The sequence below is a fragment of the Pelobates fuscus genome, chromosome 7, assembly GCF_036172605.1.
Source record: "Pelobates fuscus isolate aPelFus1 chromosome 7, aPelFus1.pri, whole genome shotgun sequence".
Classification (NCBI taxonomy): domain Eukaryota; kingdom Metazoa; phylum Chordata; class Amphibia; order Anura; family Pelobatidae; genus Pelobates; species Pelobates fuscus.
The window spans coordinates 85796471-85816681 of NC_086323.1; the positions used below are offsets into that span (position 1 = coordinate 85796471).

General features: G+C 39.5%; 1 protein-coding gene across 2 annotated transcripts in view; it reads right to left on the bottom strand.

Moving 5' to 3' along the window:
- Window positions 1–1781: 1781 nt before the first annotated feature.
- Window positions 1782–20211, bottom strand: part of MYOC (myocilin) — a 28489-nt gene continuing 10059 nt past the window's right edge. The window contains exons 2-4 of one of the 2 annotated variants that reach the window (XR_010084024.1): window positions 5571–5699; window positions 2265–3454; window positions 1782–2233 (exon numbers count right to left, since the gene is read on the bottom strand). Coding sequence is in view for 1 of the 2 variants with exons in the window: in XM_063426170.1 (XP_063282240.1) it covers window positions 2667–3454; window positions 5571–5699 (917 nt within the window). In the remaining variant the exon portion in view is untranslated. Of the gene's footprint in view, window positions 3455–5570; window positions 5700–20211 lie in introns of both variants that reach the window. The other variant, XM_063426170.1, reaches the window with a different exon arrangement.

Genomic DNA, 20211 nt, shown 5'->3' on the forward strand with positions numbered 1-20211 from the left:
TCTCCTAATTTTAAAAAACCTTTGAGCACTTTTTTTTTTTTTCATTAAACAAACTCTGCCTTTAGTTGGCTATTTTTTAGTAGAAAACGATTAGCTGAAGTAGGGAACTAGTTAATGCCAGTTAACTCAGTTTGAGCTTCATAACATGCTAATTTAGTACTTTCATACATCATTCACTTAACTGAAGCCAGGTCATCCAGTGGAGCTTTATTTGTAGACCTCACAATCCATAGAATATACTTTACAGTTCTTTCTGGACTTTCATCCAACTTAAAGGCAAGGTTTAAATTGAATATGGTCTTTCCATTGGTGGTTAGACAATTGTGCTTGGACACAATTATTACTAACTAGCACTTTTTTTTTTTTAATTGTACAATTCTTTCATCAGTATGTGGTATCACTTTTCTTTTTACATGGATGGGCATGTCTGTCATGTTCAAATGAAGGGAAAATATGAAAACTCACACATTATCTTTATATTTTCATTATTTTTATTGATATGCAACAATGAAGCTCTCAATATAGTTTGCAATCCTTGAATGTTTACATATAAATATAATGCAGAGTAGCAACATTTGCAGTTTCCTACAGATTGTAATAAAATAAACCGTACTTACTACTTCATCTTGGGGGAGGGAATAGTAAACTTCTGATTTATAGTTAATTTGCATGCATTAAATCATAGCCATTATAACCCATGTTTATAAATCCTATGTTGAAAGGAATGTATCAGATGAACAATTAAATATGGGAAACCTATGCATTAGTGGGGTGTTGAATATTGGGTAGGACCATTGGAAGTGTTTTTCATATTTGCCAAGTGGCTAGGATCAGACAATGTTTCTGCTTTAGAAAACCGATTATTCCAGTGTCCCACCTATTGCCCACCTTCAAAAAGAGTGCATACACTGAATTGTCAGGAATTTGACATGTAAAACTGCATTGCTGACACAGCTTACTTTCTATAAGTTGGCATTAAATGGGTCCTATCGTGATCTTACAAAGTGTTCTTAAACACTTTTTTGTGGATTTTTTTCCCCCCCTCTTCACCTGTTTTCAAGTTTGTTCTTGCGAATTATGATTACTCAACTCAATCATTCCTTTTTTCTTTTTTATAGAAGTCTGTAAGGCAAAGTAAACCCCAAGTATCAAACTTGCAGCTTTAACATATGCTGAAATGACTGCAACTGTAGCACTAACCACTGATCTAGCTCAATCTAAAATAATTTTTCTCCAACTTTATAATAATTTTTATACAAGCCTTATATTAAGGAGCCTTAAACTCCCCAACCTTCATTTATACATTTGCTTGTAATTGTACTATGTGTGCATCAGTTTTTGTTCCTAAATATCATGCCATTCTGTAACATTGCTATTTGGCTTTTAAGATTTGGCTCATTAAAGATCAAATGTCATTGATCTTTAAGGGATGAAAGAAGAGACAAAAGATGCAATGCAACCCATCTCAGAACTGAATCACAGTGCAGTTATCAAATTCAAGCATCTTATTTGGTAGCCAGCATTTGTGTGGTTACTGATCAAAATACTTTAATTACAGTCTGAGATAGCTGATGACTGGATGTGAACTATCAAAGAGCTGCAATAATGGGCCATTTAATCCAGTGAAAGCTATAATTTACCTTCATTATTAATATATATATATATAGATCTTAAAGGGACACTCCACTATAAAATAAAAATAACTAATGGATATACCCCAAATAAATCTTATATGCATTTAATTAGGTATATTTTTTTTCCATTGGGATATAAATACAGCTTGCAAAACCTTCAGTTCTCTTGTTTGCTGCCCCTGTAAGCCCTCCCCTTGTAACCCAACCCACACTTTATGTGGCTGTCCAATCAGACTTCCCAATACAGCTTAATGAGAAGTCTTTGCAAGGCAGGTGTACTGGGCAAAACTCCCTCTTGACTTTTTAGCTCCACTGAGCTAACCAAACCTGGAAGTAACGGAACCGGTTGTCTGATTGAAAGTCAAGGGGGTTTAACAAGGTTAACTTCTAAAAGTGTTAACATTTCTACTGAAATCTGCACTTTTTGCAAATTGTGGGGAAAAAAAGGACCCACTTCTCCTGTAAAACTTTTCAGTGAGTTAAAGTACTTTTAAGGGTCTGTAGTATCCCTTTAACTACACATTAATAGTGCTATACATAACTGCAGGCTATTTATCTTTAGAATTCTATACATTCAATATTGAAAGTTTGCCTATGTCCTATTGTCTTTACGTGTACTCACTATCTCACACATACTTGCATTTTAAAACTTTTATTTGCCTAGTTGTACTAAAAATATGCAATTTTACAAGGCCTCTACCACAAAAAAAGGCAATGATATCTTTATACTAGATATTAAATATGCCATATGCAAGTTTTTCCTTGAAGATTTAGCAGCTCTGAATGTAACAATGTTGTACAAAGCATTTGTATCTTTTCCACTCCAACACCATTAGATGGTACTTTACTGTCTGAAAGGGAGATATTCAATGACCAAAGCTCAGAGAATATTAAGGGAACAAGGTACAGAGGTTGCCTTTCACTTTGTTCTTGACTTTATAAGTGGCGCAGCATTACCCTCTTTCTTAAAGCACTCCATGCTAACGAGCTGTCATCCCACCCTACCCTTTGACATAATATATCTATGGATGTTCACATCTTGGACAACCTAACATCGTAGGCCACCATGTTGAAGTTATCCCAACCATAAATTTTCTTCTCATTCGGGTTGTAATCAATCATACTAGCATAACCATACTGATTCTGGAAGGGGACACTTATCTGGCGCTGGACACCTGTTTGAGTATCAAAAGCAAAGTTGACTGTGGTACTTGACGAGGAATAACTCCCAACAGTGTACAGCGTGCCACAGATCATAAATGCATTGGCCACTGACTGTTTGCGTATGGAGGTCTCCCAGCTCTGCTTAACATCAAGAGTTGTAGGGTCCAGTTGGGATATGACTACAGACCCTTTCATATTCTCTGTGCTATAAATCACCCACAGACCCATCTCATCAACAGCAAGGTCAATGTCTGTATAGCCACCCCAAGAGTAAGGGAATTTCCCATGGTAACCAGCGTTGGGAAGCTCCTTTTGAACGGCAACCGATTCTGTTTTGAAGTCATACTTAACTAGGATTCTTGATTTGCGACGTTGATAGTACAGAGAGCCTCTATAAACAACAGCCCCATTGCTCTCCATGGACCGAGGTAGGACGTAAACTTTTGCTGGATATCCTTTGGCTAACTGATCCGTATTTTCATATTCCATAACTTGACGTATATCTGCTCCTACAGTATTGATCCTCCAGATGGTGTCTCGGGTAAATGGGGAGGCTGGCTCAGGGTCCTTCATCCACACCCCATATTTTCCAGCAATACTATCAGCCTTTCGGAATGTACTGGGTACTCCAACCCATGTGAGCTCACCACAACTTCCTGTAAAAAAAATAAAAAATATTATTCTGTTTGGAGATCATATAATGTATGCTGTATATTTTGTTGTGAAAAGTAACTAAATTGTAGTAGTACTACATCTACTGGTGACATTATTTCTTTAACAATGTATTACGTAAGGTATAGTAACAACACAATGCCATATGTACTTTTTTTTTTTTTTTTTTTTTTTTAGCTGTCTAGCTCCAATCCAGTATTGTTCAATTTGGTTGTGGCCTTTCCATTAGATGGGTACTCTGCGTCATACGTATAAAGCTCATTGGAGTCATTAAGGTGTGGTCTGTTGTGGCTAAGTTACAATGAAATTGTACCTTGCATTAGTCTGTCCAACTATATGACAGTAGGTTCAGGTGCTTAGAGTGCCTTTAAAATTAATGGTTCTCTGAACTTCTCACAATACTCTTGACTTGGTGCAAAAATGATTAATTAATGCCTTTGATAAACTCGAGGGTTGGGGGACTTGCTGACTCCTAAACTCTGCTCATAAGTTATACATTCTTCTTCCTACCATGATGTGGAGAAGTCACAAAAATGTTTTTAATATTTTTTTTTCTGGTCACTTGTTTATAAAGAATGTAGAAAATATAAAGAATATATAATCTTTATAGTATAGTATTTAGAAAATTGGGCAGGCTAGATGGGCCGAATGGCTCTTATCTGCTGTCACATTCTATGTTTCTATAGAGCACATTATGCACCATGCAAATTCTTTAATTTTGGTTTAATCCACAAGTATATTGTCCAGACATTAGGACAAAAAATAAAAGCATAAACCATGACAGGCAATACAGTGTAGTAATCATACTTATAATATGCATTTCAAATGAGGGATTTCATTTTTTTTTTTTTTTAAAGAAAGATATAATAATGATGCCAGTGTAGTATCCCACAACACTTAAAAATAGACAATAGATAAACAAAACAAATACTGCACCAGTCAACGAAATACAAATAGCAGGATCAATCTAGAAAACAAACATATAAAAACAGTGCAAACTGTAGGTACATATAATAACCCCCTATATAGGATGGAACTCACAGGATGCAGAGCCGTCCCAGGCTCTATATGTTGTGCAGGAGGGACATATAGAGCCTGAGACGGCTCTGCATCCTGTGAGTTCCATCCTATATAGGGGTTTATTATATGTACCTACAGTTTGCATGTTTTTAAATGTTTGTTTTCTAGATTGATCCTGCTATTTGCATTTCGTTGACTGGTGCAGTATTTGTTTTATTTATCTATTGTCTATTTTTAAGTGTTGTGGGATACTACACCAGTCCTTTTGTATTCTGCAATTTGGTAGCGCCTACACACCTTTATACCATTGCATCTTAATAATCATAGCTGCATAAAAAAAAAACATGGAAATTACTGTACACCAATATTACAGTTTTAAAGACTCTATGTACTGTGACCACTTCAATGTTTTATAGTAGTCATCATGGTGCACATATATTTCATATTGCTGCTGAAGGTGTAAATCTACCTCAAGCAGCTCTTATTAGATAGCCAAGAATAAAAGCTCTGGGCTGACTAATTGGCACAGGGAACGGTCCCAGCCAATGAATGTCAGAATCAATTAGCCTGCAAGAGGCTTGCTACTGGGGAGAATCTGGCTTGCTACTGGGGGAAAACTGGGCAAGAGGCAAAATAGTTTGCCCCTTTGATGGCACCAGGGTACCCTTGGCATCATAAACAGGCTGTAGTGGCTATAATGTTTGGAGTAACCCTTTAAGAGTTTCTGAATGTTAAACACTTGAGAAATAAGAATGCAATTTCCATGTAGATTTTTTATGCAACTACTTCTAGAGACATAGATTACCAAAACGTATCTTCAAGACTAAAGTTTAATGAACACAAATCATGATCACATTCACACTTGTAATGTTTGATGTCATAGATAATCCTACGTAAACTACACTTTAATAGTATGATGTATGTACATATTCTCACCATTCAGTCAGATGAGGTGTTAATTAATATTCTAGTTGTCCTGTGGAGTTCAGTAATGGAACATTCACTGTAACTAGTTTTTGGGAGTGGTGCTAGCTGAAGCTTTTCTAAGCCATGTTGGCAGTCAATGATGAAAAGTCTTACCCCCAATGCCTTTGTTTTCTGAACTTTCGAGAACCGAGTGGCTTTCCGGAATCATCCTAGAAGCTGGTAGTGCCGTCAGCTCGGACTTTAGCTCCTGGTACCCGACACCATCTGCTCCCCACCGAGACACTGATAGTACAATAAAGGAAATAAGTAACAATAAATATGTTGTGCCATTATTTGAAATATGTCAGATAAATAAATTAATTAACGATAAGAATCTGCTCCTTTTAAGCCAAAATATCCATTTTACATTTCCCACATTTTATTGATCATTGATCAGCAACAGACCTCCATATTGTAATTTATAATATAGTTCAAAATGGTGAAATAAAATGTTTGGTAAAAAAAATTGTTGCAATATGTTTGAGAATGCACATCACAAATTAACATCTACTTGTCTGGTACAATCAGTTCTTCACACTCCATACTGTAGGAAAAAAATATTTGAATGTACTATAATACAAAGATACGCTCACACAAAGATGTGTTAAAGTGAGATTTGTGTGAGTTTCCTTGTGTTTTGCCACTTCCTCTTGAAATGTTTAAACTATGGGGGAAATGTATTTTATTTATTTGGACGACGCTGATTTTTTCCCCCCATGATGTTCAGATGGATTCTTGGATTTGTGGAGCATAAAGTTTACTGTTAAATCTCCTATTTCCCATCTTCCTGTCTCTAACCTTAAACATATAGCAAATTAAAAAATATTCCTTTTGAAAATGACACTAAAATATTTAGCTTAATTTTACTATGAAATTTAAAGCACACCGAGGGAATTAATATTTAATTTATTTATTTATTTATTTATAAACTATTTTACCAGGAAAGATACATTGAGATTTCTCTCGTTTTCAAGTATGTCCTGGGTACTTTAATTATTACTTGCAGGCCATAAATACCACAGTGACACCAAATCTTGGGAACCCCTTAGCTATGTCCTGTGTCTTGTTACAAGGCCATGACACATAATGGATACGTTGTCACTTATCTAAGACATGGAACACATCATGAGTTTAGAGACATAACCCCTCTGGGTCACACTAAAGTATTAAAGCATTTACTCCAACCTTGCCCCCACCTTTTACATACACCTGCCACGCTCCTTTGACCAAGTAAGCTAGCTACCTTTAAATTGCCAGTATAAAAAACTAAAATTAATATAATATATTGTATTTTATATTTTATAAATATAAAATGTGTGTGTTCATAATTTGACGTAAGTCTACTGTAGTCGCTTTTTTAAAGATAAGGAATTATTCCACATAATTTTACTAGCACTACAAGAAAATGCAATCAAATAATTCTCATAAGAAGTAAATATTTGCCAGGGTTTTTTGTTTTTTTTTATTGCAAATATAAAAGTTCTTTCCACAGCCAGCACTTAAAGAGACACTATAGTCACCAAAACAACTTTAGATTAATGAAGCAGTTTTGGTATATAGATAATGCTAATGTTTCACTGCCATTTAGGAGTTAAATAACTTTTGTTTCTGTTTATGCATCCCTAGCTACATCTCCCCTGTCTGTGACTGATGCAGCCTGCATGTAAAAAATGTTTCATTTTCAATCAGTTGTTTTTAGCTCCTACTCTGTAAATTGAACTTTAAAGGAACACTATAGTCACCTAAATTACTTTAGCTAAATAAAGCAGTTTTAGTGTATAGATCATTCCCCTGCAATTTCACTGCTCAATTCACTGTCATTTAGGAGTTAAATCACTTTGTTTCTGTTTATGCAGCCCTAGCCACACCTCCCCTGGCTATGATTGACAGAGCCTGCATGAAAAAAAAAATTGGTTTCACTTTCAAACAGCTGTAATTTACCTTAAATAATTGTATCTCAATCTCTAAATTGAACTTTAATCACATACAGGAGGCTCTTGCAGGGTCTAGCAAGCTATTAACATAGCAGGGGATAAGAAAATCTTAATTAAACAGAACTTGCAATAAAGAAAGCCTAAATAGGGCTCTCTTTACAGGAAGTGTTTATGGAAGGCTGTGCAAGTCACATGCAGGGAGGTGTGACTAGGGTTCATAAACAAAGGGATTTAACTCCTAAATGGCAGAGGATTGAGCAGTGAGGCTGCAGGGGCATGTTCTATACACCAAAACTGCTTCATTAAGCTAAAGTTGTTCAGGTGACTATAGTGTCCCTTTAATTACACACAGGAGGCTCCTGCAGGGTCTAGCAAGCTATTAGCAGAGCAGGAGATAAGACATTCTAAATTAAAAGAATTTGCAATAAAGGAATTGTAAACATTAGATGACTCGCTACAGGAAGTGTTTAGGAAGGATTTGTAAGTCACATGCAGGGAGGTGTACTTTGGGCTGCATACGAAGTGATCAACTCCTAAATGGCAGAGAATTGAGTAATGACATGATCTATACACAAAAAACTGCTTCATTAAGTTAAAGTAGTTTTGGTACCATAGTGTCCCTTTAAGTGTTGCCAAATGTGACACATTTTTAAGTGAGTCTTTCACCTTTTACCACTAAGAGAGTGGTGGCATTTTGTGACGTTACCTTTTGTGCCAAAGGCCAGCCGTATATTTGGTATATCATTTATAAAGGATCAACCTTTAGGATTGTACTCTGATAATCAGCAGTTCATATGGTTCCCATACATATTAACATCAAAATTATTTTAATGGTTTCATTTAAGCAGAATGTATGTCTCTCAACATAAATTCAATTTAAGTTGTTTTATTTCAGTACAAAAATAAACATGAGGTAACAAATATTAAAAAAGCACAGAATGCAGTTTTAATAAAAATAAATATTTTGTTTTTAAAAATTGTTAGAGTATTTCTTTGGGAAAACTTAATTGATAATTTGCTAAGAACATTTAATCCAACACAGAAGACAGGAAAGAACATTTTTCTTGATTTTGTCTCGTCACAGTTAGATCATCTTATAAAGTTTTTAATAGGTTAAGATGAACCTTGTGAGCCAAAGAACATCATAATGCATAAATGATAATTAAATAAATACACAGCTCATTAAACATGACATGCATTGACATGGCTGGAGGCAAATTCAACAGTGGGGGCTGAAGTGGCCCTCCAAATTATGCACATTATGGTACCTCTCTAAGCAGTTACATCACTGACTGTAGTAATCTGATCATTTTCAGTCTTAATAGTTTTCGAACAGAATTATCAAAAATTTTTAGGAGTTGAACAGTACACTGTACTTAGTTGGGCAACGGTAACTCACTGGGTGTGACTGTCTGCCTGTAACTGTGTGTGTGACGGTCTTTCTGTAGCTGTGTGTGTGACTATCTGCCTGTAACTGTGTGTGTGACTATCTGCCTGTAACTGTGTGTGTGACTATCTGCCTGTAACTTTTTCTGTCACTGTCTGCCTGTGATTGTGTGAGGCTGCCTGTAACTGTGTGTGTGTGACGGTCTTTCTGTAGCTGTGTGTGTAACTGTGTGCATGTGGCTGTATTTGACAGCACATGTGTATAACTATGTTCATCTGACTGTGCATCTGACTGTGGGACTGTGTGCATGTGACACTGCAAAAATACACACCTGCATTCACACATTGGCCTACATGTCTTTTTTTTAAATCTGAATTAAATACCCACCACAATACGATACACAATACACACACATATCATACACAGTTAACACACCTAAAACAAATATCACAGAGGTACACACCAGGTTCATAGCTTGACCTTCAACAATCAGCATGCTACCCTCCCTCCCTGCTAGGTAACAATAGGGAATTCTTTTTTTTATTTTTAAATTAGTCATTTAATAAAGCCCCTATATCAGGGGTCCTCAAACTCCAGCCCCCCCAGATGTTGCTGAACTACAACTCCCATGATTCTCTGCCTATCTATGTAATTCAAAGAATCATGGAAGTTGTAGTTCAGCAACATCTGGAGGGCCACAGTTTGAGGACCCCTGCCCTATACAAACACCACAACCCTATATAAACACACTATACATGGATGAGTGAGCGGGTGTGACCAGGCAGGGGCGCTGTGAAGATTCTCCACACAGGGCGCCTAAAGACCTAAGGCCCTGCACACACGCAAACAGTTACACAGCATACAGTAATAGGCAGATAGTCATACACATACAGAGACAGTTACACACAGTTACCCCCATCCGTTTTGTGCACTGGAGTTGGAGCAGGAGCACTGCAGTCCCTGGTGTCTAATGGTTGGGGAAGCAGTAACTGGGCAGCGGGTTCTGGCTGAATTTAGCTTTGCCACCGTTGCTCATTAAACTCAGCCTTGACTTCTAGCTCCACCCAGTGCATATTTAGCTCCACCCCCCTAATCGCAGCAGGTTTTTGAAACTCTGCACTGCTCTCTTCCAGCCTCTGTGTTTGTGTCGGCTGCCCAGCGCCCCTACTGCCATTGCGTCCTGTGCCATTGCGCCCTCTAAGGCTGGCCCTGACTATGAGAAATGATGTTGTATATTAACAATTAGGGTCTTTTCAAGCAGTCTAAGAGTTGTATAAATGCATTGAAGACCACTGGACAGGCAACATTGATATGAATAAGTTATGATGTTATACATTAGAAGTTGAATAACCAGGCATGCCACACGAACACATATACAGTAAGTAACTGATCTCCTAAAAAAAATATACCATTTAGCCACTAATCTATTGGCCTTTATTGTAGGGCAAGTTTACACCTAGCAATATGATGTACAATGTATATAAGGCAGCTTGTAATTATTATTATTTAGCAGTTATAGCCATGGATACTTGAAGTAAACACCAAATAATGCGGAAAAAAGGGTAATAAAATAACAGGCGCTATAAAGTTCTTAACACATTCACAGAAAACAACAGTGCAAATATTTTTTACGTTTACAATCCAAAATCAGCAGAACAGATTTTACATACTGTGCTGATATTAGATGCTATGTATTTGAAGACAACACATTTAGCGGTTTAATTACACTCTTTGAGTTTCAGCATTTGATATAGGGTACATCTCAGGGAGACCTGGGCTCAATTTGAGTGCACTCTGATAATTCTTATGTAATAATGCTCAACAATTTTTTACTTCTTAAACAGATTTTAGTCCTTTGACTTCAAGTGGTCTTTGCTCAGGAGCTCAACTCAATAAAAAAAACATCTGACTAGGTGGAACATTCATAGACTTGAGTTACGTGGGACAACTGCCATTTAACATTGAACACAACTGCAGTGACGCCTAGCAGGGCTGCCATCAGAAATTTCGGGGCCCCTGACACAGTTCAAAGTGTGGGCCCCCCTGGGCCCGCCCCCGAGGGCCCATTCTGAGTCCACCCACAAGGATGGCCTGTGTGGTGTGTAAAATGGATACAGATTGCACATATGTATAATGAATGTAGTTTTGTGTGTTTTAGATAAAGTGTGTGTTTGTGTGGTGAATGCAGAGTGTTTGTGTTGTGGTTTTAGTGTGTGTATGGTGAATGCTGTGTGTGTTTGTGTTGTGGTTTAAGTGTGTGTATGGTGAATACAGTGCGTGTTTGTGTTGTGGTTTTAGTGTGTGTATGGTGAATGCAGTGCATGTTTGTGTTGTGGTTTTACTGTGTGTATGGGGAATTTAGTGTGTGTGTTGAAGTTTTAGTGTGTGTATGGTGAATGCAGTGTGTGTTTGTGTTGTAGTTTTAGTGTGTGTATGGTGAAAGCAGTGTGTGTTTGTGTTGTGGTTTTAGTGTGTTTATGGTGAATGCAGTGCGTGTTTGTGTTGTGGTTTTAGTGTGTGTATGGTGAATACAGTGTGTGTTTGTGTTGTGGTTTTAGTGTGTGTATGGTGAAAGCAGTGTGTGTTTGTGTTGTGGTTTTAGTGTGTTTATGGTGAATGCAGTGTGTGTTTGTGTTGTGGTTTTAGTGTGTTTATGGTGAATGCAGTGCGTGTTTGTGTTGTGGTTTTAGTGTGTGCATGGTGAACGCAGTGCGTGTTTGTGTTGTGGTTTTAGTGTGTGTATGGTGAACGCAGTGCGTGTTTGTGTTGTGGTTTTAGTGTGTGTATGCAGTGTGTGTGTTGTGGTTTTAGTGTGTGTATGCAGTGTGTGTGTGCTGTGGTTTTAGTGTGTGTATGCAGTGTGTGTGTGCTGTGGTTTTAGTGTGTGTATGCAGTGTGTGTATGCTGTGGTTTTAGTGTGTGTATGCAGTGTGTGTGTTGTGGTTTTAGTGTGTGTATGCAGTGTGTGTGTGTTGTGGTTTTAGTGTGTGTATGCAGTGTGTGTGTGTTGTGGTTTTTGTGTGTGTATGCAGTGTGTGTGTGTTGTGGTTTTGGTGTGTGTATGCAGTGTGTGTGTGTTGTGGTTTTAGTGTGTGTATGCAGTGTGTGTGTGTGTTGTGGTTTTAGTGTGTGTATGCAGTGTGTGTTGTGGTTTTAGTGTGTGTATGCAGTGTGTGTGTGTTGTGGTTTTAGTGTGTGTATGCAGTGTATGTGTGTGTTGTGGTTTTAGTGTGTGTATGCAGTGTGTGTGTTGTGGTTTTAGTGTGTGTGTGTTGTGGTTATAGTGTGTGTATGCAGTGTGTGTGTGTTGTGGTTTTAGTGTGGGTATGCAGTGTGTGTGTGCTGGGGTTTTAGTGTGTGTATGCAGTGTGTGTGTGCTGTGGTTTTAGTGTGTGTATGCAGTGTGTGTGTGCTTTGGTTTTAGTGTGTGTATGCAGTGTGTGTGTGCTGTGGTTTTAGTGTGTGTATGCAGTGTGTGTGTGCTGTGGTTTTAGTGTGTGTATGCAGTGTGTTTGTGCTGTGGTTTTAGTGTGTTTTTGCAGTGTGTGTGTGCTGTGGTTTTAGTGTGTGTATGCAGTGTGTGTGTGCTGTGGTTTTAGTGTGTGTAAATGTGGGGGCTGTATGTACAATAGGGGGCTGCATAGGGGGGTGGGGGGTGAGAGGGGAGCTTTTTTGGCTGCATTGACATTTTATTCCCCCCTCCCTGCTTTTTACCTGGCCAGGGAGGGGGGAGCTCGCATCCCTGGTGGTCCGGTGGTCTGGTGGAGGGTGCCAGCCGCTGTCGAACTCAGACGGGGACCAGCCTGCACCATCTTAACTCTCCAGCAGCTCCTGTCTGTAACTCTCGCGAGCTGTGCTGTTTGCCGCGCGGAGCGTTGCCATGGTAACCCGTGACAACGCTCTGCCGGCTGCGGAGCTCGCGAGAGTTACGGGCAGGAGCAGCTGGAGAGTTAAGATGGTGCTGGCTGGTCCCCGTCTGCATTCTACAGGTAGCCGGGGCCCGAGGTGAACATATAGATAGCGATAATCGCTATCTATATGTGCACAAATAGAATGTGGGGCCCGGGACTCCCTGAGCAGTCCGGGCCCCCCAGGACCGCCGGTCATGCCCTGATGGCGGCCCTGACTAGTCCTAGTCCCAGTGTTGTCAGATTTACAGTGAAGGTGAACATTATCTCTTCTCATCTCCAATAGTTAAAGGGATACTATGGTGCCAGGAATACAAAACTGTGTAGCGTCAGACACCGGACCAAAGGTCCGTTCTAATCCAGGAAGCCCTCCAAGTGGCTGTCTGGTAGAAGCCACTGTGGGCAGACATAGTGCTACAATGTAAACATTGCAGTTACTTTGGTACAGTAATGTTTTACATTGCAGCACTAAATGCATTAGGGACACTGTACCCACCCAATGATGTGACTTCAGAGTGTTTAAGTTGGAAAAGTAGATGGGTATCTGTAGCTAAGTTCTAAGGAACACAGAATGGCCAATGTATTTATTATTTTTGGAGGGGGCAAGGGATAAGCTATTTCTAAACTCACTTTGGGCTGATGTCTTACAAGCTATATGGTATATTTATATAAAAAAAAAAATAACAAAGGACCTAGATCAATAAATTAAGTCAGTTTATTACATAATTCTAAACTGGTTGGAGATTTATGCTTCGCAATTTTCTGTTGGTATTTAATGTGTGAAATGACATAAATGGTATACTTTTATACTGTTTGTATAATTACACATAGGAAACTTCAAATCTTTTAATGTTGTTATAGAAACCATCTATAAATCAATCAAATGTTTTATGATTTCCTGCCAGTTTTAATTTCATGAAACAGCTACTAATAATGTCAAAGTATTTTAACCACTAAAGGTATATTTAGCTGTCTTTAGTTTTCAAGTGTTTCATAGGGTCTAGACATTATTAATAACCAACTTGGGCTTTGATTTAATATTGTTGAACACGCTTTCCATATGATTTAATATTGTTGGATACATTTTTTAAATTATTTAATATTCTGAAAATATTCAAATTTGGTTGAGAAAAACAATTTTAACCCCTTAAGCACTGGGCCAAATTTACACGTTTTGATCAAAATAAAACGTAAACAAAACTTGGAATTTTACTATGTGTCTGTTCAACCATAATTCACATCTTTCATATTAAGTGCACCCACACTTATTATATATCATTTTTATTTAACATCAAATATTTAGCTATGAAACATAATTTAATATGAATAAAATATAGAAAAAACGGTGAGCAATTAAGAAATGTTGTAATTTTTTTAGTTCTGCATGACATTTAATTGTGAATGTCGTAATACTGTTAGCTGTTACTGCAATAAAATACACATAATTGTATTCAGCGATGTCTCACATGTAAAACAATACCCCTTATGTACAGGTTTTATGGGTGTTTTGGGAAGTTACAAGGAACAAATATAGCATGTTCAATTTTTCAGTTTTTTTTCACATTGAAATTCGCCAGATTGGTTACGTTGCCTTTGAGATCCTATGGTAACCCAGGAATGAGAATTACCCCCATGATGGCATACCATTTGCAATAGTAGACAACCCAAAGTATTGCAAATGGGGTATGTCAGTCTTTTTTAGTAGCCACTTGGTCACAAACACTGGCCAAAGTTAGTGTTAATATTGGGATGTGTGTGAAAAATGCAAAAAACTAATTTGAACGTCAATTTTGGCTAGTGTTTGTGACCGGGTAAGTGAATAGGACGGAGGGGACGTGCTATGTCGCCCGCCGGCGTTTGGAGCCGGGTCCCCAAGGGTGGCATAGCATGCCCGCCATCCTTAAAGGGCTATCTTGATATGAAAATCCCACTTGGAACTGTCAGGCTTTACCCATCTGATGTTATAATCAGAATATTCTTACTAAAAACTAAAAGGAGATCCAGCAGGTACTTACCCCTGTCTCAGACATCTTACTTTTTTCATCCATTTGTTAGACTTAATCGTTAGACAACTACACACTCAAAATAAGTTCTTTTAACCAAATAAGTATTAGACTTGACATTCGTATTCATATAAATGGATTTTTTTTAAATGAAAATAAGCGTTTCGTCCATTAGTTCGGATACTGAATAACGAATGGGGAGCTGGATGAATGAATTAAAAAATGAATGGGTGCCGAACAAAATTCTTCAAAGCGCCATTTGTTTATTCGTTCATTCACAAGTCGCAATTGGCCTTTTGTATTACACTGTCTGTAATTCAAAAGGCCGAATGCTTCATCCGAATGGACAAATTGCTCATTATTTTGGTGTGCCTTTGTTCTTTCTGCTCACAAAGTCGAACGAACGAATGTGCACTGAATGAATAACCAAAACAGGGGACCTAATGCCCCCCCAACCCTGACTCATTGCTGGCAGGTGTAGGCCCTTTGTGCCCCCTCCGGCCACCACCCATTAGTGCAGGTGGGGGCCCTAAGTAATAATGGGGTGGAACCTATTCTTTGACCCAAGCCCCCAAGCATTGCTGGTGAATTGGGGCCCTGAGTAATAATGAGGGGAAACTTATTGTTCCTCCCCAGCCATTAGCGGTGAGTGGGGGCCCTAAGTAATATTGGGGGAAAACTAGCCAGGTGACAGTGGATTATTTTTTAAGGTCGGGATTTTTTTTTCCAGTGTGTTTTTAATTTTATTTTTTGCTTTCAGGTCATTTCTTAATTTTATTAGTTCAATGCAGTTTATGGTTTTTTTTGGGCCGAAAAAAGAAAATTCAAGAAAAAAAGAAGACAACAAATAGTAAGCATTAATGTTATATTTTATAAATTTATTCCTCGCTTTATTATTATTAAGGTGAGGGTGGTAGGTAGGGTATTTATTTATTGGGGGTAACTAGGGACCCCTTAGTCATCCCTCCCCTTATTACTTAGGTCCCCCCACCTGCCGGCATGGGTTCCCCCCTTTTATTACTTGGGGCCCCCACTCGCTGTCAATGGGTTAGGGCTGGGAGGGAAAATAGGTTCTTCCCTTTATTACTTAGAGTCACCACCAATGGGTGATAGGTGGAACTGATTGTCGTCGTCCCCTTTGTTACTTAGTGCTCCCACCTGCAGGCAATGGGTGGGGACGGGGGGAGGGGGGGGGAATAGGTCCCCCCTTTATTACTTAGAGCCCACAGTCTCCAATGGGTGGAGACTGCGGGGGAACAATAGGTCCCCTTACCCTTTATTACTTATTACTGTGTCAGGTCCCCCTTTATTGAATTTTGGGGGGAGGACTGCTCACTGTTTAGTCGACATTCACCTTGTCATGGGATAGCAAGTAGGGGCAGAAGGGAGGTTATAAGTATTAGTAAAGTTAGATGAGAGATCAATTTTGGTCTTTCAGCTTTTTAGTAGATAGCTTCCTAATACTTTGGGGATTTAGGGGGCTATCTACTAAACGGCTGCAAGATGCAGTTGCTACTGGTCTGGAATTTCATTCTCCGACTTAAATTCTAAACCGAAAATAATGACCAAATGGGTTCTTCAAACGAAAATAACATCCAAATTTCATCTGAAAACGAAGTCCATGGACACAATTCGGTCCTGACAAAACAAAAAAATCACCTAAATTCAGCCTTTTTATTATATTACAGCACATCAGCTTGCAGCCCAAGTCTCTGGAAAGTGCACAAAATGCAATCCTTTCTGATACAGTCCTTTGATCTTTCCCGGGAAAACAACATCGCTATTTCTTCATAATAAACCATCTAATTTGCAAGTATAATGCAATTTTTATTACATAAATCACATACTTTTTTTGTTATACCCAAATGGCTAAGAGATGGTGTAATTTCTGTTTGTTTACACTTTTATTCTAGTTCAACAATATTTTTAACTTTTCTGTGATGTTCAGTTTCTAAATAATTATTTATATTCTGGACTTATTTCAAGGAAAAAAAAAACATTTACAGGATATTTTGTACTGGATGTTAAAAAAGTTGTTTTAAGCTTAATAGACAATTCAAGATAATGGATACTTAAAACCGAACATTACACATTTTATTCAGTTACCTATCATTAGACATATTATTTTTCAGTTTAAAAAGTACTCATAAAGAATCATCCCAATGTGCCAGTGTCCAATGTGCCAGTGACCTTTATATCAATCTTTAGGAGGAGAACATTACATTTCAGAGCACAAAGATTAAAAACAAAACAAAAAGCATTTTGGATAGGGGAAATAGTTTTGGTCACTAGTTTTAACAAGTATGTTTCTGTGTAGAACATGATTGAGCATTACGTTAGAACAAGTTATACCTCATCTAATTCCCTTTTCTTTTTTTATTCTTTATTTTTGCTGTGCAGGTGGGTACTTTTTTAATTGAACTTCTGATCCCAACTTACACTATCCTCACCTAGTCCCTGATGCCAACTCATTGGGGGAAAATCCATCAAAGTGTTCTTTTCTAAAACGTGGTCTAAAATACTAAAAGTGAGGGCACTCAGCATTGAAACCAGTAGAATGCGCTGGCACATTCCGCTGTTGACACAATGCATTGCATTTTTGTACCACATTAGAATACAACACTTTAGTGAATGTCCCCAATGATTTGGCATCAGGGAATGGGAGAGGATACAATGAGGCAGGATCAGTGTTACATTGTATAGTGAGTGGGAAAGAAGTAGTGGGAGCAGGGCCGGACTGGGAAATAAAAGCAGCCCTGGAAAAAAATTATTTACCAGCCCCATAATGCGTCGTGCCAGCATAGTGTGCAGATACAGAGTTAGAAAAGATAACTTAAAATTAAAATTATTACTCCAACGTGAAAAAAAGCACATATAGGCTTAAAAAAAAAGAGTGCAGATTTATTTTAAGCAGACGTGCCTTTGCATATAACCAATGTTTCAGTCCAACTACCATGACATATTAAGGAAAGTTTAGTAATGGGACTGAAATAGTGAATGTATGTAGGGCACAACTGTAAAAAATTACGTTATCTTGTTTATTTTGAAGTCCTGTGGGTGCGCTCTTCACTTTAAATATGTTATTGTGCTGGAGTATGCACCTAGAAACAAGACTGGGCCAATATCTGCTCATTACATATGGTACATATTAATGACATTTCTTAGTGTATTATGCATATATAAATGTACATTAATATATGTGTAAATATTATAGGTATATCAAATCATACATATACATCATACATATAAAATCAGTGGCGGATCCAGAGCCTGATCTCAGGAGGGGCACTTATAGATTATTTAAAGAAATAATCCATGCACAATAACCACTACAGCTCTGTGTAGTGGTTATGGTGCCAGGAGTGCCGGGACCCACTCCCAGAGTAAATAGTCAAACCGTTGGGATATGGGGCTGTAGTAGGGTATAGGAGCAGTGGTGCAATGTGTGAGGGGTGCAATGTGTGTGAAAGGTTCAGTGTGTAGGGTGTGTGGGACAATGTGTGTATAGGTGGCTGTGTGTGTGTGTAGGGCAATGTGTGTATGGGGGTCTGTGTGTGTGTATGGGGGGCAGTGTGTGAATGTGTATGGTGTGTGTGTGGGCAGTGTTTGTATGGGGCTAGAGTTCACTCTCACCACTGGGAACACCAGGAATCCCTGGTGGTCGCAGTGGTGAGAGTGAACTCTAGCCCGTAGCTCCAGGGCTAGAGTTTCCCTGTGGCACTCTCCCTCCCCCTCTGTCTCTCTCTATTCGCCCCTCTTTCTCCCCTTGTGTCTCACCCTCCCCCTCTGTCTCTTTCTCTCTCCTTTCCCTGTGGCACTCTCCCTCCCCCTCTGTCTCTCTCTATTCGCCCCTCTTTCTCCCCTTGTGTCTCACTCTCCCCCCTCTCCCTGTGGCACTCCCCCCCTCTGTCTCTCTCTCTCTATTCACCCCCCCTGTCTCTCTCTCTCTATTCACCCCCATCCCCTCTGTCTCTCTCTCTATTCACCCCCCATCCCCTCTGTCTCTCTCTCTATTAACCCCCCTGTATCTCTCTCTATTAACCCCCCCTCTGTATCTCTCTCTATTAACCCCCCCACTGTATCTCTCTCTATTAACCCCCCCTGTATCTCTCTCTATTAACCCCCCCTCTGTATCTCTCTCTATTAACCCCCCTGTATCTCTCTCTATTAACCTCCCTCTGTATCTCTCTCTATTAACCCCCCCTCTGTATCTCTCTATTAACCCCCCACCCCCTCTGTATTTCTCTTTATTCACCCCCCCCCACCCCACCCACCTTAGAGGAGTCGAGGAGTCAGGGGGCCGGCCGCGTTCCACACTGCAGCCTCGCCGGTCCGGCTGCACTCCTACTGCTGAGGGCTGAAGGGAGAGGGAGCATATCTCTACCATGCCCCTTGCGGTTCCCACAATTCACAGCAGCATCGTGCTGTGAATTGTGGGAACCGCGAGGGAGCATGGTAGAGATATGCTCCCTCCCCCTTCAGCCCTCAGCAGTAGGAGTGCAGCCGGACCGGCGAGGCTGCAGTGTGGAACGCGGCCGCCGGCCCCCCTCTGAGTGTGCCACTGGACCGGCCACCCGGTGGCACATACTTGCGCAGCCCCCAGATACCGCGGCCCACCGGGAAATTTCCCGGTATCCCGGTGGGCCAGTCCGGCCCTGAGTGGGAGAGGGAATAGAGAGAAGGAACAGAAGAGTATTTCCAAGGGGATAGCAAGTGGGGACAGAAGGGTGAAACTGTAGGCATTTAGATGAAACAACAGAGGTCATAGAGGGGATGCCAACTGGGAACAAATATGTTTAAGAGAGGGGATATTTAAATGGGCCAGTAGGAATGTGAAGTTGAGTGAATAACTAGAGGCAGGCCTGGACTGGCCATCGGGTATTCCGGGCAAATGCTCGGTGGGCCACAATGGCCATGGGCCGAGCTCGGCAGGGGAGATCACAGGATCTCCCCTGTCTAGAGGAATGGGTAACAGGATAAGACAAAATTGTGGAAGATTCCCTGGATGTGAAAAAGAGAACACCACACAGCATAGTCTGGAGCGCTATAAAATATCCCTAAGGCTTTGCTTAGGCTCCTCGTGTGATGCAGTTCCATGTGCCAATAAAGTTTGTTTTTCTCCAGACTAACCTGACTGACATTCTCTCTTTCTTAACCAATGAGTGTTTCCATGCTATTTTGGAGTTGGATATCTCCCCACCTGGTGTTTAATCAGAGCGCTTGGTAAGCTGTCTACGTCACATATATTATTATTCATATGACCATCGATTGAGAGTCTGCTTGATCATTTTTTACTCACAATTGTGGAAGAGATATATCAAGATCCCTAGAACTTACTCTTGGAACACCAAATGTAAAAGAGAGGGCAATGAGTCCAACTTACTGGGGTAATTTACTAATAAGGCATAGAAAACCAATAACTGAAAAATGTAGCAAACTTGAAATTCTTTCTCACTTGATATTTTTTCCGTATATCTTGCATGTTGGTTGGTAATTCATACAAAGTTACTGTTCATTGAGAAG